This window comes from Caloenas nicobarica, chromosome 4 (assembly GCF_036013445.1).
Source record: "Caloenas nicobarica isolate bCalNic1 chromosome 4, bCalNic1.hap1, whole genome shotgun sequence".
Taxonomy (NCBI): Eukaryota; Metazoa; Chordata; class Aves; order Columbiformes; family Columbidae; genus Caloenas; species Caloenas nicobarica.
In genome coordinates, this window is record NC_088248.1 from 23785814 (window position 1) to 23809123 (window position 23310).

The 23310-nt window shown below is 45.1% G+C and overlaps 1 protein-coding gene across 1 annotated transcript; it reads left to right on the plus strand.

Annotated features, from left to right (window-relative positions):
• Positions 1 to 289: 289 nt before the first annotated feature.
• Positions 290 to 19652, plus strand: PPM1K (protein phosphatase, Mg2+/Mn2+ dependent 1K). The gene is made up of 7 exons (XM_065633641.1): positions 290 to 401; positions 3158 to 3651; positions 4217 to 4317; positions 11557 to 11722; positions 12233 to 12377; positions 13447 to 13581; positions 14057 to 19652. Exons 2-7 carry the CDS (start codon positions 3212 to 3214, stop codon positions 14186 to 14188), a joined length of 1119 nt encoding a protein of 372 aa, XP_065489713.1. The 5' UTR covers positions 290 to 401; positions 3158 to 3211; the 3' UTR covers positions 14189 to 19652.
• The last annotated feature ends 3658 nt before the right edge of the window (positions 19653 to 23310 follow it).

Sequence of the window (23310 nt, forward strand, 5' to 3'; positions counted from 1 at the left end):
CCACGGCCATACCCGCCTCCCCCCTCCTCCGGCCCCTCGGCGCGGCCACGACGCCACCCTCGGGCCTCCCGCCTGGCCCGGCGCCCCTGCCCCCCCAGCCCCCGGCAGCGGGCGGCTCCCAACGGCCCGCCATGGCCAACGGCCGGGCGCGCGGCGGGCGGGGCGGGGGCGGCGGGGGGGGCTCGGCCGCCGCGGCCGCCGCCATTGGGAGCGGCGGGGGGCAGGGGAAAGCCCATTGGCTCGGCGGGCTCCGGCTCGCCGGCGGGGGCGGGGCCCGGGTAAAGGCAGCGGGTGGGAGCGGGGCCCGGTGCCGCCGGCGCAGCGTTTGTCAGAGGAGCCGCCGCTCTCGCACCGCTGGGGCGCAGCTCCCGCCGCCGCCAGCTGTCCGGGCGCGGAAGGAGGTGAGGGCGGACTGGCACGATGTCTAGGGCCCGGGGTGGGAGGGAGGGCGCCGCGGGGAGGCCGGGCTCGGGGCTCGGAAACTTCTTCCTCCGCTCGGCCGTTCCGGCCAGGGGAAGCGGGGAGCGGGCTGGGCGGCAGCAACGAGCCGCTCCCGCTTACCGGCAGCGTTCCCCTTGCGGCGGCGGCAGCTTCGGTCTCGGGAGCAGCGGGCGGGAGGGAGGGAAGGAGACGGGCACCATCGGTCTCCCGGCCAGCTGCTCCGCGGGGCCGGGGCTGACTTGGTTTCCTCGCCTCTCTCGCGTCCTCCCCGGTCTCTCCGTGGGGCTCCCGCTCCCTCCGCTCGGGTGGACGCGGCAGCCGGGGGGCCCGTGTCGCCGGGCCGCGCTCCGGCCGTGCACAAAGGCGGCAGCGGCGAAGCGCGGAGCCGCCTCCGCCCTGCCCCGCACAGCGCTCTGCCCAGCCCGGCACCGGGGAGGAAAAGGCTTAAGCGGAGACACCGCTCCCGTCATGGAGGGGCTTGCGTTAAAGAGATCTCCGCGGGTTGCGTTAGTCTTTCCCTCAAGGGCTCTCACGGCACCGTCTAACCTACGGCACAGCTTTTATTTACGTAGAATAAACTCGTCCTAGCTCAGTCAGTCGGTTGTGTACTAATTCGTGATGAGTAAATTGCTGCCGAAACCTCTTTTAAGTTGCCGCTCTGTGTGCGGTTTATTATCCAGGCAGGGAGTGACATTACAGTCGTAGATGTAAAAAATCCCTCTGATTTAAGATGAGTTTAACATACAGAAACCTATAGCACTGCCCACACCTATGCGGTTTGGAAAGCATGGAAGGCAAGTGCACTTACCCATGTTCAGAGTTTTAAATTCTTTTAAAAATATCTTTAATCCCCTGGGGGAGCAGGCATGCCTTCGTTTTCTTCCGGGTTCCTTTTTATTCCTTTTCTTCTCGCAGTCTGGAAAATTTCCATCAGCCAAGAAGCAGCCAGCCTGTAAAATCAGCAGCATAAAAGTTGAACTGCAGTTTAATCGTTCACTTCATTCACTTTAAGTGCTGTATTTCTGTGTCTGTGTACAGCAACTATTTCTTTAAGTGTGTACAGATTAACAGGATCAGATGGAGCACCTCAAAACAGATTTCTCTCTGCAACTGTCTATCTTGGACTGTGGCTTTAGCACCAGTGCCGTCCTTTCCAATACCTTGTTTTGCCCAGATAGGCTTGCCCTTGTTTTTGCAAACATCTGAGTTAGGAAAGAACAGACTGTTACATGTCCCACTGAAAGCATAACTGTTTACATCACAGAAACTAAAGATTAGTTTCCTATTCCTGACTTGCAAAGCCACTTGAAAAGCCAAACCATCATCAGTATTTATACCTGCCTGGAAAAAAAAAGGGCTTTTGAGAGCTGAATTTGATGGGGCACAAACACATTAATTAGCTAGGGATTTTGGATTAATCCTCTGATTCATACTGTGGGTACTGGGAAAGCTAAATATAGCTAACATTTCACGTTCTTCCTTCAGGCTGACGGAAGTGAAATGAAGTGTCGTTTTTGTAAATTGACAGGATTTCAGTTTTGTTTTGCTGAGTTTCACAGAAGGAAGTTAAGAGACATATTGTTATGAGTCAAGGGTAACAGAAAAGAAAAAGCAACTCAAGAAAGTACATCCGTTTTTAAATACTTATAAGTATACTGAAATATGGATGTGATGTTGCGGTCACCCAGCAGTAAAACTGAAAAAATCTTAAAATTCCAGGTGGTTGGTTCCACTCTTGTGCTGGTCCAGCCCACATTTGTCTGATGCAACAAGAGCAATTCCCAGCATGGTTGACCCTTTATCAAGTTGACAGTTACTCTTTAAGTGCTAAGTAAAGAAACCTTTCTTCATCTGAGAATTGCATGAAGGGTAAACCAAGAGCATCTAAAGCAACATGGTTTGAGCTGTGAATGACGAGTTTAGTGTTGGCCTCCAGAAGGCTAATGCCACAGCCATTTTCTACTAAAGCAACCATTCAAGTTACCTTTGACTGTGTGCTTTTGGGAGCACCTGGATTTTTGTCTAGTAATTTTAAAAAGTAGTTTTAACAAATACTTCAGATCTACAGATGCAGTTGTGATTGGCATGTGGACAATGGCAAGGCACTCCAGCCAAAAATTACAGCGTCTCTGGGGTACATGTGTTGCTCTTTGCTGTTCGGTTATGTCAGACCACTGTGCTGTCTTTTTTTTTTTTTTTTTGCCTCTGGCATTCACAAATATCATGTTTCCTTTGCAGATGAAAAAAACTCTAAAATCCAAGCAAATATATTTCTCCTCTCTTCCCCCCCAGAAGCCACAGTGCAGATGTTTCAGCAATTGTTTGAAGAGTATGCATGATAAGGTCATTTTCACAACCTTACTTCATGTTTTCACAAATTCATATTTTAGCTGATGTGCAGCAAAGTCATTATCGCTCTCATTTTCTCCATCATGACCTCTTCAACCTCTGAAAATTCAGGATATTCTTGTGCAGGTGGCCAGCAGAAATGCCTTACCTTGATCTGCCTGCAGTACTCCCCTTCAGATGTGGGCTGATCTGTGTAGGATTGTTTCTCGGTGAGTCATGCAGATCGCTCTGCAGTTTCTTCTCAGCAGCGCTGTGCTGTGCATGATTAGCGGACTCAGATGGTGACATGGTTTCCCGAATGATGTAACCGAAAATTCCCTTACCGGTGCTTCTTGTTTCCTGATCAGTTTTCTCTTTGTTCTCCAAGACATTCCAGCAGCTGTGTGTCTTTTATTCCTACGAATCTCTGCAAAGACAAGTTATGTCAACAGCTGCTCTAATTAATTTGGTACGAAACGGAGGGTATCAAGTAAGAAGGAGAGCCGTGCTGACGTCCCGCCTCTTGCAAGACGAGAAGCGTCTGACAGCTGCGTGCTACAGCTTCACCTCCGAGCGCCGGGCTTCCCGCTTCGATCCGGACGGGAGTGGGCGACCGACCACATGGGACACTTTTGGCATCTGGGACAACCGCATCGACGAACCTATTCTCCTCCCACCAAGCATAAGGTATGGCAAGCCAATTCCAAAAGTCAGCCTAGCCAAGGTGGGCTGTGCTACTCACATTGGGAAGCGGAAGGAAAACGAAGACCGGTTTGATTACGCTCAGCTGACGGAGGATGTCCTGTACTTTGCTGTATATGACGGACACGGCGGGGCAGCAGCAGCGGACTTCTGTGATAAGTACATGGAAAAATATATTAAGTAAGTGTGCATCAAGTGAATGCATGTCAAATTAGTTATAGCAGACTTTCCTTAGGACTGAAAGGGAATGTTGTCACTAATCCTCCTAGGTTTTATAGCCACCTAGCCCAGTGGGACAGCAGGAACACTGGCCTGGAACAGTCCCTGTTATAACAGATATGCTATGAATTACTGATTCTGTATGGTCCCTGCCTCGGGGAGAAAAGCCCACAAAGGCAAGAGAGGAAAATGCGGTTGTACCTACCTTCCAGGAAAGGGCTGGGAACACAGAGAGCGTGAACTGACTGTTTTCAGACAGGGTCACTGTAAGCGCTGACCTGCACTTGCTTACGCTCTTCTGTGTCTCTGTGTCACATCCCTGGGTATTGGAAGAGGAATTTTATCTATTTGCAAAATTACAGGATTATGCTTCCAGTGCATGTTGTTAGTAAAATCATATTGTCTTTTCACTGAAATCCAGTATTATTCATGCATGCAGGGAGGAAATAAGGCTATGGAAAAGACTCATCAAGATATATATTTATTGGAAAGAAGTTTAATCTTTTGTTTGCTTGTTTGTTTCCAGAGAATTTCTTGCTCAGGAGGAGAACTTGGAAAATGTTTTGAACAAAGCTTTTATAGAAATAAACAAAGCATATGAAAGGCATGCTCAGCTGGCTGCTGATGGTAGGTGAAAAAATATTCTACTCGTATGGGTGGGGGGAATAAGGTTTTGCTTATTTGCTCAGTAGTTTTATAGTAAAATGTCCAGAAAAACACTTTTTACTTAGTTTTACTTAACATAAGATTTTGCTCAGCAAATGAAAAAATTATGCTTTACCTCCTTAAAATGAAAAAGCTACAAAAAGTGTCAAGTTAGCAAAGAGGGATTTAGGTTTGCAAGGAGTGTAACCTCACTGTGCGAGAACCCTGGAGGAGGGGGTTGGTTTGGGTATTTTTGGGGGGTTTTTGGTGGTGGCTTGTTTTTTATTGTTTTTGGAAAAGCTGTTATTTCTATGGGTTAAAAGCATCAATGACAAAAGTTCTCCTTTCTGACTTGGCTGCTGCACCTGAGGAGGAATGTAAGCCAAAATTAATACAATTGATATTGTTTCTGCACAAACAATCACAGGAGTAGCTGGGTGTGAAAGGGAAAGATAAGCAGTGAAGAGGAAAACAAGGTTGGCTGTGGTGAAGGTGGCACTAGCCCTTTTAGGCTCCTTAGTCCTGACTGTTGGTCAAGTTCTTGTATATCTGTCTAGAGCCTAAGTGCATCTGAAATTCCAGTTCCAGCAAATGGAGCTTACAGAGAGTAATTTGGGAAGGAAGACGGAGGTCCCCATTCCAGTTTCGTCACAGGAGTTTCCTCAGCCACGAGATACAATTCCAAGAGTCAGTTTAGCCAGTCTTAAAAAAAAAAAAAACAAAAACCAAACCAAACCCAGCAACAACAGCAAAACCACAACAAAAGGCTTATCCCAGTGCTGGTGCAGGAAACACAACTGAGGTTGTTGCAGAGTAACAGAAACTGTAAAAGTTTTCTCTTCAAGACAGACTTCAAACCAACAAGCCCTCTAGGGACTGAAGTGAAACTGCTCTGGAGGTTCTTTTCTTAAGCGATGAATGAATACAATGAAGTAATGGAACATCTTCCTGTGCTTAAACTGCTGAATGAACCTAGGTAGATTCAAATATTTCCTGGCAGGACAGATAGCCTGACTGCTGAAGTACTGTGAGGGATACACACCTTTCCTCTTACCTGCTACAAGTTAAGGCATCAGGAAAAAAAGTCTGAAGTTATGAAATCTAGCTCTTAAAAAAGGGGATTGAATCTATAAAGCTAATTTCATCATTATATCCTTTTTAAAAAAAAATATATTGAAATCCTTTTAAAAATAATGATGTGGTAAAAAGGTCCAGAGTCACTTTTGTCCTATGGGGTCAGTTTTTAAGTGAGCTTATGAAAGACACATCAGTAGAGCCGACATGCTTTGTATCCAAGAGCCTTCTTGCAAATATGTTTTCTTAAAATCCCGGATTCAAGAAAGCATCTGAATACAGGCTTATGCACGTCCCTGGATCAGGACTTTTCATTTTCACTAACTTGAAGTTCTGTTATACCTGTGTGTGTCCCCCTCCCAGCCCCTTTGTTAGTAGGACAGCTCTTGGTTTGGCCCATTGCGGTGACCTGTGTTAAGTGTCAGAGCAGCTCCTCGAGGAGAAGGATGGGGAACCACACTTGGTGTATTATTTTGTTATTCTGAAAATGGTTTCTGATTGTAGCATTTTGTACAAAAGACTTACAGAACTGGATAACAATATTTGACAGGCAAGTTGTGCAGCAAGTTGAGCATTTAGGAACTGCTTATAGGATTTTTTCGTATCACTTAACTAATTTGCGTTTCTCAATCAAACGTAACGCAAATACCAGCAAATTTATATAACAGTTACCAAGATACTGGACAAACCCTCCTCATTAAAAAAAGTTCGAGGTTGAGCAAAATAGAGGGCAAAAGCGTTGTCAGACATCCATGGGGGCCACACTCTGCTGTGTACTCGGTGTTCCTCAGGTAGGCTGAGCACCTGCAAGCTCTCGCAGGAGCCAGCGGGATCTGAAAGTGCCCAGTGCTGCCCTGGACTGGTTGCCCAGCTGAGAAATCAAGCTACAAGGGAAAGAGTGGGGTAACAGGGTGCAAAGACAAGTGCAGATTTCCGAACAAATGAAACTGTTGCATTATATGTTGTTAAAATAATTCTATAATATGTTGCTTAGTGTGAATATTTTGTGTTGCTGCCGCTGTTCTGAAAATGTCAATGCTTGGCATGTATCCTTGTCGGGAGCCGACTTCCAAACTTATTCTGTTTGCCAGCAAAATAGTTCTGATTAATTGTGGCTATTCCAGATGTGACAGTCAAGACTGTTGCTAAAGTATCTTGAAAATGGTGGCTAGTTGTGTAACACTGGGTATCTGGGATACGCTGGATGCTCCCTAGGACTGACCTCCTTTTGAAACCTGGCCCTGGCTGAGAAAGTGGGAAAGAATAGCTTAGTCTTGTCCCAGTACACGATCCTGCCAGGGTTGGCTCCTTTCACTGTACCTGCAAAAAAACCACATTGCATGTCCAGGACTTTTCTAACACACAACCAGCTTTGAAAGTGTGTGCCTGGGTGTTCAAAAGAGTGTGACTCCTGGGACAAATCCCTGTAGCCAAAATTGCATGGATTTTGTTTGACGCATTGTTTATAACGCTATTTAAGGGGCAAAACGCTCATGTAATGGCACAATTTTAAGAGGACTAGAGAGGTGCCTTGTGGGAGCACCTATGTCTTCAAGGACACAGCCTTCTCCAGGTCACTTTACAATTACAGAATATTTGAAATTGTAGTTGGAAAACACATAGTGTAATACTTTCTGTGAACTTTCAACTAAAAAAAGTGTATGTGTATGTTCCAGGTACTGCTACTGTGTCTGGCGTGCAGTTCAGTAGTGGAGTGCTGTACTGGCCCAGTATCCGCTCTGACAGTCATCTGTACCTATCATTTCACACAAAAGTATAAGAAACTTGCTGTAGGCAGATCTGGGATAATCTGTCTTCCACCTAAATCCTTTTTAGTCATTAACAGCTTAGAAAAATGCCTGAGCCTTGAAGCATGGTGTTTGCTATGTCTTCAAAAATGCACTTTCACTCACTTTCACACATTTCAATATATCCAGTCACTTTTAAATCACTACTAAACTTCGGTATGGGACACAGGGAAGCTCACGTCCAACAAATATGTCATTATCCATGGGACAACCATTAACACAGATGGACAGAATTTTATGATATCTTTGACCAGCCATAAAAACGTTAATGTAAAGGCTGAATAGCTTTGCTATTCAGGACAGAAATAAGGACGAGAATCATGTGCTTGAGGAAATTTGAGCATCTCTCTGGAGAAATATAAGACAAAGCCTGTCCTGGCCTAGTGCAGTTCCTCCAGAGTACAGCTTCTGTTCACTGCAGGCGTGATCCACTGCTCAGGGAAAACAACAGGGAGTTTTTCCATCGACCTCCATGTTCAGTGCATCCAACTCTAATCACATTGGCCACTCACTTCTGGAATAGCCATCTTATTAAAACATAGCCAGGTACTAACTGATGTATCTATGTTTGAAGGACACTCCTGGAATCTTATTATGCTGAGCAAACAGCAAAAGTTATTTAAAATAACTAAATTTTAAAAGTAGTGGGTTTTGGTGTTGTTGTTTTTTAAAGTTACCATTCAAACATATGATTTTTATTTCATTGAATATGTCAACCTGCAACACTGAGGAAAAGGGAGGGCTGCAGAAATTGTACTTAACTATTTCATCAATCCATCAACATTAAAGACAGCCTTTTTATCCAAAGGCCCTGAATATTACCTAATTGAATTAGAAGATACTAATTATAATACTAAAGGAGTGTTTATTTTGCATATTTTCCCATGGGTTAGAATGAGTCATATACTTATATTCCGTGCCTTTAAGATGGCCCCATTTAAGTTGGCACCGATTTGAACTCCCCATTTTTTATGCTGTATATATGTATAAAAATAAATAAGTTACCTTAAGGAAACAGATTGGGCCATATTCCATACTGAAGATGTTCTTCAGAGTGGACACTCTTGCCATATACAAGGCAGCTGGCGCCCTGGCATTGATACAGTTCTTGAGTTGATTTGTTGGTTGGTTACATACCTCCAAAAGAAAAAAAGCAGCTTTTATTTTGGCTGAATTTAAACTGGTTTTGACACGCAGTTTTAGCAAGAAGGTGAGAACGGTGGCAATTCCCCCAAAATGCCAAGGCTAATTTTCCTGTGGCCAAAGGTGCACGTGTAAGCCTCAAGGACTGCCAAACTGGACATTACACAGGTCAGGATGGCCTCCTATACCACCTGCAAAAGACAGTACAGGCAAAGCCAAGAGTGACCACTTCCCCTGTTCTGCAGCCCTTATTCTTTCATCTCCAGTGTTGCAGGTTTATTTGAACAAAGTCCCTGGGTGAATTTCCTATTTGCCTCTGTGTGCGTGTTATTTGTGGCAGACACTGTACCTGGTCAGCAGCTCTAGAACTGGAGGCCCTGGACACTATATGCTGGGCTTCAGTGGAAAGAGAGATCTGCTTAATTTTGTCCCAGGTGAAGGAGTCCGGCGGTTCCTAGCCTGGACTACTGGAAGGTTCCCACATCCTCTTTGTCACATTAGTTGAGATGTCTTGCAGTAAAAATTGTCCAGTGAGTGTTAAGAACCTATTGAAAGATACTAGTTTTATAGCGATATTGTTAGGAAAAAAACCTCCTTAATTGTTAAAACCAATATATGTGCTGATGCAGTGTATTTTGACATTATTAAATAACCTAGCAGTAGTCGTAGTAAAACATGAGAGATGTTATCCCGTCATCATTCCTGTGTTTTGGAGCTGTGCTAGAAATTGCATAATGCATGAGGCTTAGCTAGACCCATGTTCTTGCACCCCTGCTCAGGTCATGAACAGGTTCCAAGGAAGAGAGCATGAGCAGCATTTATTTTTCTGGGAGTTCTATGTAACTAATAAACAAATTTTAAAGCTCAAGTCACTATGACCATTACCACAGTTCTGGCCAATATCTTGACTTGTTCATTAGTACTGTCCCCTGGTTCTGTGATGGTGGCTCCTTTGGCTTTGAGAGTTTGCATCTGAAAGATGCAAGTTGACTTGAATGTCTAAATGTTTCCAGTCATTTATGAATTGAAGACTATGAGTCTTAACCTTTTCAGAAACTGCTTATGTTTGTCAGCATAGTTCCAAAACCAAGGAATGAAATGGGAGAGTAGCAGCAGTTCTGCATTAATTTTAACGTCTAAATAAAATGTATTTTCTCTGAAATAAAAATGTAGTTTTATGTAGGTTCTTTATTTCACTGCTTTTAACTATTGGCTAAAACAGGTATTTTACTGGTTCTACTAAAATATCTAATCACTCTGGTACTTGTCAGCATCTTATTTTCATAATGTGTGCCTCCAAGTGAGGCTGCACTGCGGTAGCCCTTGCTTCAAATTAGAACCAGCATGTCAGTGCTCATCCGAGCAGTCAGAAGCTACTGGCATCTAAATAGTTTTGAATATCATAGCCTGCCTTGCAGCCGTAACGTAGTCCAAGATTTGACCTAGATGACTATGGTTGATGTTTGTTATTGACATGTTGGTTAAGCGTACAGCTGAACTAAGTCATCACTGCAGTAATAATACCTGTTTTAAAATAATAACACAGGCTCAGTTTAGACTGTTTTCGTGAGGTTTGTTTTTTTTTTTTTTGATTCATCAGCTCACTGCTTTCATTGCACAACAAGGCTCAATGCATCTCTTGGGGCTCTGTGCACTTCACTTTACTTCCAATCCTGTTTTACATCCAGGGTGCTGAGACCTCACAGAGTTGGGGAAGGAGGTCACCAAGATGCCAGAGCCACTCACCTTTCTGGTTCTGTAGTGTGGAGGGGGCCATGCCGTGTGTATGCTGTTAGTCATGTGAAAATGCAAATATAACCAGCAATTCTCATTCCTAAGTTAGCCCAAAACCCCTCTGTGGAATTGGCTTGCTTTTAAATCTGGGAAAAGCTGGAAAAATCTCAGGAGACCTATTAGAGGACTTTTCAAGGGGATTTATTTGCATTGGCTGTGAATGCAAACGTGTTCCAGGGCAATAGCTTGTTCTGGCTGGAGGTTTTACTGTAATAGCTCAAGTGAGCAGGAGTTACTGCTTTCCAGGCACCTCTCCCTGGTTGACCCTTATATAATTTTCAGGAAGGGAAGATACTAGATGCAAAAGGAGACTGCTCCTTTCAAATCAACAAACAAAAAAGGAAAGCCGGGCGCTTCTCCTGGCCATTTCCTTTACCACAGATAAAACTGGAGATCTTTTGTAAAATAGGCAGACTTGCATTTCCCCTTTTCAAGCATTTTATTGTTTTTTCCCCCAGAGCATTGTAGAAAGCGAAATGAGAAACCCTTAAATGTACTTGTACCAGTTAATCCAGCCAGGTCCCTGAACACAGCTCATCTCAGCTCGCTCCCTGAGCCTGGAAGAGGACAAGCCAGCAGCTTGGGCTCTGTTCTGCCCTCTGGGCAGTCAGTCGGCACCCCTGCCATGCCATCCCACCAGTGCCCTGGGCAGGTTGTCCAAAGAGCTACTGCCAGCTGACTGCATGGGTTTGCAGACAGAAGGTGAGGCAGAATCCAGCTTCACACTTGCTCTGGGACCTCCGGCAAGCTGACAGGGTCTGAAGGAAGCAGTGTCCCTTTCTAAAAAAAACCCATGGCTTGCTGGCTGTACCCTTCGTCTGTTGGCAAAGCTGAGGGAAGCAGAGTGAGACTGTAAGAACTCTGGCAGCAGCTGGAGGGATCCCGCAGGCTGCGGTGAGGGATCAGTCTAGTGTTTCTCTTCTGGTGAACTACATGGAGCTACAGTTACAATTACTCAGCTGCCCACTTCACCACCTAACAGAAGGGAAGAACCGTCAGCTTTACGGTGCGTTGCCCATACAGTCACTGTGGCCAGGAATAAGGGTGATAACCCTGTAATTTGAGGTGAGCTAGTGGCACAAGAAAAATATTTGCTACAAGCTGAAAGGAAGCCACGGTACCTGGCACAGCTTTTATTCCACTTGCCCTCTTTGCATGGAGCCATGTTGTTGCACAGAAATACTCATCCTTTCCCCTGGCTCTCTCTCCCCCCAGTCCTACATGCATGCACGTTTGCTGTATTTTTTTTAAATAAATATAGATTTAAACTTAATAGCAGTTGCTTAGTGATAATGTAGAGCAGAAGTTGTCATTGTTTTGCCAGTTGAAACTTTCACTGGTACAAATGGTCCCGTGCCTTGAGGCGGTACTAACACCTCTTTCTCCAATATGACATTTATAGCAACTCTGATGAACGCTGGGACCACTGCAACAGTGGCCCTGCTCCGGGATGGTATCGAGCTGGTTGTGGCTAGCGTGGGAGACAGTCGTGCTCTGCTGTGTCGAAAGGGAAAGGCTATGAAACTCACCATTGACCATACTCCTGAAAGAAAGGAGGAGAAGGAAAGGTATGTGTTGGCTGATGCTGTGGCTTCTTGGGGAAGGGCCTCAGTCAGGATGTGCTCATGTTCTGCTGCTGGGTTGGGCCTGGCAAAAAGAAGAGTTGAACATAAAGCCCTGAGACCATCTCTGAGTTGGCAGAAAGTGGCACAGCTCCAGTTAATTTATTTGTTTAGAGGACCAGAGATTTGGAAAGCCCCACATGAGCAATAAGATCCGTATAGCTAGGACTCAGTACAGAGCCGTGACCGCATGGTTCAGCCTTGTCCAAGACTGCCAAGTTAGAGCCAAGACCAGAGGAAATGCATTATGGTTCCCAGGTCAGAACTCAGCCCACCAAGCCACATCACTTCTGTAGAGCCTTTTAAACAGCAAAAGCCAACCCTCAGCCTCCCAGCTTAGGTCCTCTGTACCCCATTCAGCATCATTAGCTAGTGACAGAAATTACACATAGAGACAGGAGTCAATGGTGTGAAGCAGTAACTCATATTCGTGTTTTCTCTTGTGCCTCTGGACAGGATTAGGAAGTGCGGTGGCTTCATTACCTGGAACAGTTTGGGACAACCTCATGTGAATGGTAGACTTGCAATGACACGGAGCATAGGAGATTTGGATCTTAAAAACAGTGGTGTGATAGCCCAGCCGGAAACAAAAAGGGTTCAGGTAAAAGAAGGCCCGGTTAACTGGGACAGCAACATTCGGACTAAGGGGCATCATAAGTATTTGATGCAGGTGGTGGTACCCACAGGGCATGTGCCCAGGTGCAACCTGATGGCCAAGCATTGTTTTTTATTTGTGGTGAAGTAACCATAGACCAATTCTAATTAAGTAATTTCACATTAATACTAATAGGACAGAGAAGAATCTGACCCTGATAGTAAATCCAACCAGATCAACTTCTAAATCCTGTTTATCACAGTAGAATATAGGATGAGGGAAGAAAGATAACACGTGATATCCATTACTGAAACACAAAGGTGTTTTAGTCTGTTTGGGGCTTGTGGTCAAATGAATAATTTTGAGGTTAATGCTCACATAGAACCATCACTGAGAACTAGGTGGGATATGGATGAGCTAAGTTATTGAAAGAAGTAGAATACATAGAAGTTTGCATACTTGGGAGAAAGGGAGGAGAAAAGAGCAGTTATGTGCACCTTACCATAGCTGTGTAGTTGTTTGGAAAACAGATTAACCACCCAGAAGGTATTCAGCAGAGTTGCTTTTTCTTTTGCGTGAAGGCTGTCCTCTCAGCTCATACTTTGGTGGATACTTTTCCTCAATGCACCTTCCAGACCCATGGAATTTATATTTAGTTAGCCCTAATCAAACACCACCAACTAGGCCTGAGGCGTTTAGGGAGATGACCACAGTGCTGTCACTAAAATCCTCAGTTTAAGGAAGTATTTTGTTTACCGTGTAACATATGGATCTGGTCTTCTGGCCTCAGTGTATTCAGAGGGCTGTTTCCTAGAACTGGAAGCACCTTAAGATGCTCTCTGCCAGTACAGGGAACACAGTCTATGTGGCTGATGGATACGCTTGAGGATTCAAAGGGCAGCCTTTGGCTAGCCAGGGGTTTGGGGGTTCTAGTTAGTCCTCATGCAGAAAGCAGGAGAGCATGCAGCACTCCCAGAAAAAGTCCTTTGCGACAGAATGTAAAAAAGATAAAGGCAATTACTTTGCCTTGCAGTGTTTGCTCCATCGTTGTGCATACTCTGTGCCTTTATTGCAGTTGCATCATGCAGACGACAGCTTTCTGGTCCTTACTACAGACGGTATTAACTTCATGGTAAACAGCCAGGAGATCTGCGACTTCATTAACCAGTGCCATGATCCTACTGAAGCTGCCCACATTGTTATTGAGCAGGTAATGCCGGGGCTTCTCTTGTTGTTTTTTGTTTGGTTTAGTTTTAAAACAAAACAAGTATACAGCCACGCATTCAACAGTGAATTGAACTGTGCCAGCTGAGACATTCACTAGTCCCAGCGGCTGTCCTTTTTCTTACCCTGGGTCTCACCACATCCTCACCAGGGATGTAGGGATGTCATTTCAGTTAACCTGCTTAGGTTATGATCCACTGAACTGTGTGGGACCATAACTGCAGTTCACTCCCATGCTGAATATGTCATCAGCATAGACAGAAACGGCTAGTTTCCAACCAGGGTTCTGTACAGCAGCATGTCCTGTGCAAAGCTCTGGGGCGTACCAGAATCTGCAGTGTCAGGGCTGAGAAGGTGCAAGGACGTCTTTGGCCTCAAGGCGTACTGTCTCATGTGGAGCCAGATGCTTGTTTCCTTTTCCAAGCAAGATGATGATACTGACAACTTGTTTCTTCTCTCAGGCGATACAATTCGGCACTGAAGACAACAGCACAGTTGTCATAGTGCCATTTGGAGCATGGGGAAAACACAAAAGCAGTGAGATCAACTTCTCCTTCAGCCGCAGTTTTGCTTCCAGTGGGAGGTGGGCATGAAGACCTGCCACAGCTACCTTGTCCTCCTATAACCTGGACACAGCATGCTACAGGAGAACACATCCATCTGTTCATAGGCTGACTCAGTGTCTTGTCCATCTCTTCTGTTCCCAGTGTTATAGAAGATGCCGCTGCTCCCTTGGTGCGTAGTGCCTCGTTGCTTATGGCTGATTGCATTTTGCTGCTTTTATTTATTCCAGTCAGCATAGAGGCAGCTGTTTCTTTGGGTTTGTAGTCCCAGAAGCTCTATACATCACTTTGTTCACAGAGACGAGGCTCTGCGGTTTCACCTAAGGCTGGAGCTGGTGCACGATTGTTTCATACCTACTCGTATTACCCAGGACCTGTGGTTACCTGGCAGCTGCATAAGTCTGAATCTCTGAGCCACATGCTGGCTTCTTCATATGTTAACACATGGGAACAAACGCACAAGTGTTCTTAGGTAGACAAAAAGCAGGTTTGTTGTCTTCCTCTGCTGTGCAGCCAGTCAAAACTCCCCTGCACTTCAGGAGAAGCAGGTGAAAAATAAGGGGGAAGTTCCAGAAGTGTTTAGGTTGTGATGCCAGTAGCATTTGGTGGAGCTGAACAACTTCCTGAGACAGCGCTGCTTTGCAGGGCTTTATGCTCTCACCGCCACCATCTGTGATCCTCTAGCTCCAAGGAGACGGAGCAGGCTGGAGGTACGTGCCGTTGGACAGATGGGAACGTCTCTCCATTGGGTCCAAAGCCTGTGTGGTCTCTGTGGACCATTGAGCAGCCCCTTGCACCGTGTTCTCTTTGGCGTGCCTGTGCTTGACAGGAGCACAGAGCAGCGAAAAAGCTGCACTTTTATGAAATCCAGAGACTCTCATCAGCTTGAATTTTTTGTTTCTTTGTTTTTTGAAGGTAAACCAAGTGATTTAAAATAGTTTACTAATTGAGATTCTTTGGATGTGTAAGACAAGAGAGTTTATTTCTTCATAACTATATGAAGATTTTCCTGCGTTCTGCTGAAGGTTTCTTTCAGTTAGTCGTGATCTCCTGTGTCTCTTTATGGTATACGGGGAGCTGTAAAATGCCCAAAGCAAGCAAGCAAGAGAAAAGAGACACATTATAATAACACAAGGTAATTTTTATAAGTTTTGGGTATTATTTCTAGTAGGTGTCAGATATTCGGACACCAGAAGGTAGTTTTATACTTAAAGAAAGCGTTCCCACTTCCCTTTCCGAAGGGAGCCTGTGTCCACTGGGGCATGGGGGGACCAGAGCTCTGAGCCAGCTGAGGTCACTGCCGTGACACAGACTGCAGGTGATGTGATGGCAGCAGGTGAAGATCAGTCCCAGTGTGCCTTATCCAGACCTCCTTCTGCCTCTGCTTCACATCAAGTGTGCAGCTCCTGTGGCCTCCAAGTCACCCTGTTGCAACAAAATACAGGCAGAGAATTGGGCTCTTCTCAGGCTTGCCACAGTATTTTTCATTTTGTGGATGTTTCCAACAGCACAACTGTAAAAACGAACAAACAAAAAAGTGAAAGAAAAGTTGCTTGTTACAAAATGACCTTGGAATAAAGAACAATTCCTGAGATGCCTGGCCCAATTCTCATTTTCCAGTGTTAAGTACACATCTTCATAACTTTTAAACCTTTCTTTTTAAGCCCAGGGCTACACCTTAGGCAGTCATTCTACATGTATTTTCTTGCCTCTGGTCGAAGGCCTGGGAGCACCCTGCAGAGCCCAGTGTTGTACCGACAGCATGAATACCAGATGGTTAGAGAGGATGCTGGTTTTGTCCCATCACTTGGTGTGTTACATGGTGTATACAACATGTATATTTTGGTTACAAGTACAAAGAGCTTGTGAATCGGTATTTGTAAATCTCTATTGTATTGGATGCTGTTGCCCAGGCCTCCCTAACAGTTTACAATAATAATCCTGTTTTTCTCCCCAGATTTTCTCCAGGGTTGGGGTTCAGTCTTCACCTGAGGTCAACACGTTTGCTGGTTGTGGTCCTGGGCTCAGCCTTGCTTACCTGAGGCAGAAGGGCACTTTTTGTTCCAGCCAGCAAGAGCAGGTTCTCAGTCTGCAGCAAGTTGAAAGATTCACACAACCCATTTGTGGCAAAATGGCAAAATGCAGCCTCTCCTGAGCCCCTGGCCTAACAGGTTCAGAGAGCTGTTCCAGGGACATGGCTGTGACCAGTTTGCACTGCCGTGTGCACAGCTGACAGCATTTCTCTAGCAGAAGAAGTGACCTGCTAAAACCAGCAAGTCCAATAGTTCCTAGCAAAGGGTTAACCACGATGCATGGCAGCAGTCAGACTCTGGGCACAGGGAAGGGTTAGAGTCAAGCTCTGGAGAGGGAGTTGCCCTTGCGGGGTGGCTTTGGTATCAGGTGTCAGAGAGGCATGACCTGTGCTGTAGGGCTTTGGACAAGCTCCACGACACCGTCATATTCCAAATGCTGCTCATTTCAGCTTGGCCAGCTATCCAGACACAAGATATCAAGGGCACTGGGGGTGTTGGTGACACATATATGTTGAGGTTGTTTTTTTTTTTTTTGAGCAGTGCTGGATCCTTGCCAAGCTAAAGACATGGTATTAAATGTAGGCTGCTAATGAAAAACACTGCAAATGAATAACAGGTGCTCTGAGGAATAACCCAACAGTTAGCATAGCTTCTAGCATTGACCCAGATGTAATGTGAAATTCTCTCTCTTCTCATTCAAGGTTTTGGGGCTTTTTTTGTTTTATCCCTATCTGGTTGCCTGATATAATAGATACCAGAAGTGGTTGGGGGCTTTTGTTTCTTCTAACAGAGTGGTTATGCTATCACAGGAAGGATCCATCCATAACTTCTTTTACATTTTATAAAGAAAGGGACAAGGCAAAGCTTTGCAAACCAGAAGATCGTTAGATAAAGATGTATTGGTGGTGGTTATTAGTGCCTTTATACAATTACAGAAAAACTTAGGGTTGGAAAGGACTTTGGGGTGTCATCTACCTTGGCCTCCTGCTCAAAGCTGGGCTAACCTCAGACTTGCATACTGCACCGAAGGAAAGGGCAGTGACTAAAAATGGATGGGAGAGAGACTTTAAACTGCATTGAAGTTGAAAACCTACCAGTATTTGGAAAATAACAGGCACTTTGTACAGCTGCCAATAAGTTTCACAAATAAATTAGCATGTACTTAGAACTAACAGAGAGGAGCCATTTTGCTCAGAGCAAAGGTGGACCAGGAACTGACAGGAGGTTACAGAGATGCATTTCTTCACACACAGGCTATTCCCTGCCTGTCTGCTCTAGTTCTCTGTATCTCATTCTGAAGTAAACAAGCTACTGATGAAGATTAAATGCTTTGCCAAGTGGCCCAGCAGTCTGCCTGTTCCTGCTGCCATTAAGAGCAGAGGTACATTCACACTGGTTTGTGTGGATTCCTAACTTCGTGCTTCACAGGGCAAGACTGAGTGCCAGCTTGAAAAGAACAGCATTTTGTTGAGACGCTCCGTTACCAGGACCACTGGCCTCTGCCTCCTGAACCACAATACTGCTTTTTCCTACCAAGATGACAGTGAACTCCCTTAAGATTTAGTGGTGACTGCACCAAACCCTGTTTTTCTCCAATAAGTCAGGAAAAATCTGCAATTTCCTGGGTGGATGGACTTTTCATCATTTGACACTTCTCACTGAAGAGTCATTAGAACAAGTCACTGCCTTTGCATTTCAGTTTTAGGGCTGTTTTGACACTGATACCATGTTGGCAGAGTGAGCTTTGCCAACACACTCACGTGTTGAGCGGGACATGGGTGTACAACACTGAATTTGGAGTGTGTGGACTGAGGTCACTGGAGCAAAGCCACGTTGGGGAAAAGGGAAGTGGTTTGTCATAGTGGTACCAGGGGATCACATTAGCCGTGCCTTGGTAATACCGGCCAGAGACCTTCTTGGCATAGGGTTCTCCACCAGAGCAAGGTACTGCTCTGCTGTGAAGAAGCTGTACTTTTTTTTTTCTCTCTAGTCCATAAGTCTCCTGCTGTCTACAGCAGCTCTGCAAGCAAACAGCTTTACACCCCAGGAACCAGCAAAATTCTCTTGCCTAGCAGAGAGATCCTTTCAACTTGAGGACAAAAAAGCAAATTGTCCTAACAACAGCAGCTGCCTGTCAGGTTTATTCTGAAGGATCACTAGAAGTAGCTTACACTTTGAATGAAACGAAACAAAATCTCAGTTTGCTCTCTAGCTCCCTGTCTTTCACATGCATCTGTTGTTTCAGCAAAATTTTTTTTTTCTTAATTACAGACAGAATATTAATGGTGACCTAGCGAGCAAACCGTAACAAGTGTTAGCTTTTCTCGTGCCTTTTAGGGATGGATTCTGAACTCCCATCAATCTGTTAAGAGTATTTTCTTGCCTGAACACTCCCCCTGGAGCAGTGGTATCTCTTGCTGTACAGGCACTGCAGGAGGGTGGGCTGTGGGTGCAGAAAGACAAAAAAACCATCCCACCAGATACTTGTTTTTACTGTGAAGATATGGAAGGCACAGGGAGCTTCCTGTTGCTGGAGGATTTAATAGAAGTGTTGAGACTGCGACTGAAGTTCCAGCTCGGTCTCTCCACCACCTGGCAAGTAGGGTTTTGCACTTTGTAGAGGGAGTTTGTTAAAGTATCATTTGCGGCCTTGACTTTGGAGAGCTGGTCTCTCTGCAAGGTGAACATAGCACAAGAGATTGAAATGGGAATGAGATGCAACAGTTTGTTTAACACTGGGTCCTTAGTACAATCAGTCCCTTCAGGTTGAAAAGCTTGGGTCAGAGAATAATCATATTTGTGGTTGGGAGCAGGGATGTGGAGAGAAATCAGCAACATTACTGCTTTTTATATACTTGAGGAATTGAAAATTGTGGGGAGCTTAGACTCACCACAGGATTTCTGCTGACTTTCCCAAGATCAGGGTATCAGATCACCTTTTCTGTCTGAGCAGGCAGATGTGCTGTGGTCAAAGGCATTGGGATTTCTAGGTAAGGGAGAAGCACAAAAACCCCAGGTATTGGTGAAACCAGTTTAAATTTTCCTTAAATAAATTCAGTTGGGCACTGCTAGGCCCATTCATCACTCACTCAACAAGCCGAATGTTTGGTGTAACAACACTGTGGGTATTCCTTGGTTCCAAAGCTGCTGTTCTTAATGTGGTGACATCCAACGAGGTTTCCTCTTGACTCAGGATCCTGATTGCTTGGGCAGCAGCGCATCATAACTTTCTACAGACTTAAGTGCAATTGTATACGTTTGTTACATAGTTTTCCTTAGGACTGTGTATAATTACTGTGGTTTGATGTTTATGTTTGGTGTAATCAGCGTCCATTAATTCATCTTTTATAGAGGTCTCCATTGTGCCTTTTTTTTTTTTTAATATTTGTTTTCATCAACTCAAAGCTACAGTGGAGAAGATCAATCTATACTGGAATGCTTAAAAGATCTTTTAATAAAGAATTGGCTTCTAGAGTTGTTCACTAGAAATGGATTTTTTTTTCTTCTTCTACCACATTACAAACTACCAGAAAAATTTTTGCTTCTTAAGCTCTGTCGTGACTGTCCTCTTAGCCCTGGGCCTCAGTCCCTGCCATAAAAAGCTTCTGATAACCAAGGCTTTGTCTACAAAGGAATTCATCCAGCAATAACCAGTGTAAAGTACCTCCTATCTCCATGCTCAGTCAGCATCCACGTGCTTTGCTGCACCAGGGCCACATGTACTGACTTGATATTTTTGTCTTTTATATTTTGATATATTACAATACCAAGAAATCTGAAAGCTCTCCTTCTAAAACAAGTCCATCTACAATACCAAGTAATGGGAAAGCTCTCCTTTTAAAACAAGTCTGTCTTAAGAAGGCAGCCTATGCAGTTGTCATGGTGAGTGATTTCACTCTGAGACACAGTGGAAAGAAACAAATTTGGGCTCCTCAATAAAAGAATATATCCTAGCTTCTGCATGGATTCAAGACTTTTCAGTTATCCTAGAAACGATAAGGACAAAATAACAGCTGAGGGTTTTAACTCATCCACAGAAGTAACCCCGAGATCACTGTTTTTAATGACTACGCTTTTACGGCTAAACTCAAACCTACTTCTACTCACTATGCCTTGAAAGGAGCAGCCTTGACTTGAAGGAGGTCCTAGTAGTTTCCTGCAGCTAAGCCCCAGCCCTTCTTTTTAGGACTAAAGCGAGTCCTTTCCTGTTATCCTTTGTTGCTGATGCACTCAGCTCAGTTCGGAGCTCAGCAGCTCTTAGAGACATGCACGTACCACATGGTGGTAAGCATATCGTAATGATGGGGTGAGTTTACTGGACACGGTGGGTGTTGTAGCCCATTACACAGGGTTTTCCTCACTGCTGTTGGGCAGGAGCCTCACTCTGCATGCACACACACACGTAAACCATACATCAGTATTTACATTTGTAACCCTCTTGCCCAGAGGTCACCTGTGCTTTTGCTCAGCACTGCAGTGCTTTAACATCCCTGCAGTTCTGCCCAGCAGAGCAGGGGCTGCAGGCTGGAGTGGCACCAAAAGTGGGGAAGGGAGCAGTCCCTGCCACCGGGGAGGGTGCTGCTGGGAAAACTGAAGGCTTAGCATCAGGAAAACTGGCTGGATTTGAGCTATCACTGGCTCTCAGCAGCCTGGTTTTACCCTTTATCTATTTAACGTGGTCATTAAATTTTTTTTGGTCATTCCCCTCCATGGAATAATGATGTCACAGCTTTTCCTAGAGGTTCACACTTGGAAAAACTAGGTTGCATCTCCCGTTGGCCTGTCTGCTCCATGGCACAGAGGGCCTCAGCGGTGGGCTCCTGAGCAGGAATAGAATAGTTTAGGTTGGAAGGGACCTTCAAAGGTCACGATTGCACTTATGCTCATCAGTGCAATGCCACCCAACTCCCCCACGAAAACAGGGCAGGATTTGGCTCTCAACACATCAGTCCTGCTCCTGTTCCTACCATGTCCTCCTCTCCACACACTAACCTCACCAGTGAGCCACCACTGTCCTAACACCAAGACAGAGGTGTTCCACTGCCAATAATTCTTCAAAAATACATGTGCATTTTTTTACAATGGTATACAGCAGAAAACACTTCTGAGCCTAGAAAGCATCCAGACCTCACCTTTCTGAACTGTCAAAGTCATCACAACCATGATAAAAGACAATTTGGTCCCATAAACTTGTGTCCAATTTGCTGTATTAATGACCAACTGAACTCTGGGACACTCACAGAACGAAATGGTGCATCTTTTATAGAATGACAGAATCATAGAATCGTTTCAGTTGGAAGATACCCTCAGGATCATCGAGTCCAACTATAACCTAACTCTAGCACTAAACCATGTCCCTAAGAACCTAATCTAAACACCTTTTAAACATCTCCAGGGATGGTGACTCCACCACTGCCCTGGGCAGCCTGTTCCAATGCCCGACAGGCCTTTCCATGAAGAATTTTTTCCTAATATCCAATCTAAACTCCCCCTGGAGCAACTTAAGGCCATTTCTTCTTGTCCTGTCACTTACTACTTGGGAGAAGAGACCAACACCCTCCACGCTCCAACCTTCTTTCAGGTAGTTGTAGACAGCAATGATTTCTCCCCTTCCCAAAACCACACAGCTACAGACCTTCTGTTTTAGCTGCTAAATTCAATACCTGGCCCCAAGAGGTGATTCTGTACAGGGAGAGCTCTGGTGCAGCCAGAGTGACACACTTGCATCACTCACCCACTGCCTCCTTTCACTCCAGAGCTGCCTGCTGTGATGCCTGTTGGGGATTTTACAGCTCCAACACTGACATCAGAGCTGCCCTGAAAGGCTCTCGCTTTTCCCTTCTATTACCTTTCCTTAGTGGGCAGGGCGGGGGGGTTAACAGAGAGCATCTGCCACGGTTTTTTGTCACCCTGCAATAAATGGTGACAGACATCCAGCCCCTGGCTCCACAGCCCGCTCAGAAAACTCCAAGGGCAATTAATTTGTTTGTTTGTTTGTTTCACCAAGAGGGGCTTCTCAGAGACCCATGGAAGGGAGTTTTTGGAGTAAACCACAGGCTGGCAGAGGTGGAGAGGAGCATGTGGACATTGGGGGTGGTGAGGGCACATGAGAGCCACAAAACCACCTGAGGCTGGCTCACCTTCCCAAAGCGGAGCGATGCCATTCATCAGGCTCTACGAGTGGTGCAGACCAGTGCACTCTGTAGGCAGGACATGACACTAATCCCGAGTTCTTTGCATCATTCAAAATGCTGCACCTAGTTAAGCACAAGTTAGCTAACTTCACATGGCACAGATCAAAGAAGGTGACTAACTCATTTTTTTGCCAGAAGGAAACTAGAGGTTGAAATACTGAACAATCCAGCTGTACAGGCAGCCTGGAGCTACTGTTAGGAGGACACCTCTCCCCACAAAGAGTGGGCAGCAAGGCCAGACCTGAGACCCCACGGTCTGCAGGGTTCTACTGTGCTTCGATGAAGTTCATTCGTGGCCTGCTCCATGATGGCAGAACAACATGCCAGGCTGCAGCTGCCAAGTGTCTGCAGGTAGGCTGAGAGTACACTAATTCCCCCGTAACGGTTAAAGACAACATTTTTTTCTGCTGTATGGAAAGATATAAAATATGGAAATCCTTGAGTGAGAAATACTTGAACCTATGAAAAGTGGACATTATAAATACTGTATAACCAAGACACAGCTTAGAAAGGCCATGAAAATCGCTTGTATTGATAACTACTGCTTGAGAGTACACTTAAATATAGCTAAAAACCCCAAAGAGTTCATGGAAGGAGTTAAACACAGAAAGCACAGACAGTAAAGTTCATTGGTAGAAGTTCCTTTTCTTCTACAACCAGAGAAATAACTTACTGTCAAATACCAACAATGCGATGTCAATTCTGGTGCTCATCAGCCAAGGAACGTGATAGGTCCAACCTGGTTTTTAGTTAAGAGATAAACTGTTAGCTGCCAGTGTTAGCAGGTAATTAACTGCCAACACAAACCCCTACATTCTTTACCATTACCAGCTTAGAAAAGGGTATAAAAATGGATTGAAGAATTAGTAAAATATTTCAACATTTGGGGATCTGAGGCTGTTTCTCACCAGATAAGGTCAAGTTC

What these genes read in the sequence shown, in the direction of transcription:
- PPM1K (XM_065633641.1), top strand. Translation starts at nt 3,212, where the DNA reads ATGTCAACAGCTGCTCTAATTAATTTGGTACGAAACGGAGGGTATCAA. An exon ending in TGCTCAGCTGGCTGCTGATG is followed by an intron (nt 4,318 to 11,556) that starts GTAGGTGAAAAA and finishes TGACATTTATAG; the next exon opens with CAACTCTGATGAACGCTGGG. An exon ending in CGGAAACAAAAAGGGTTCAG is followed by an intron (nt 12,378 to 13,446) that starts GTAAAAGAAGGC and finishes CCTTTATTGCAG; the next exon opens with TTGCATCATGCAGACGACAG.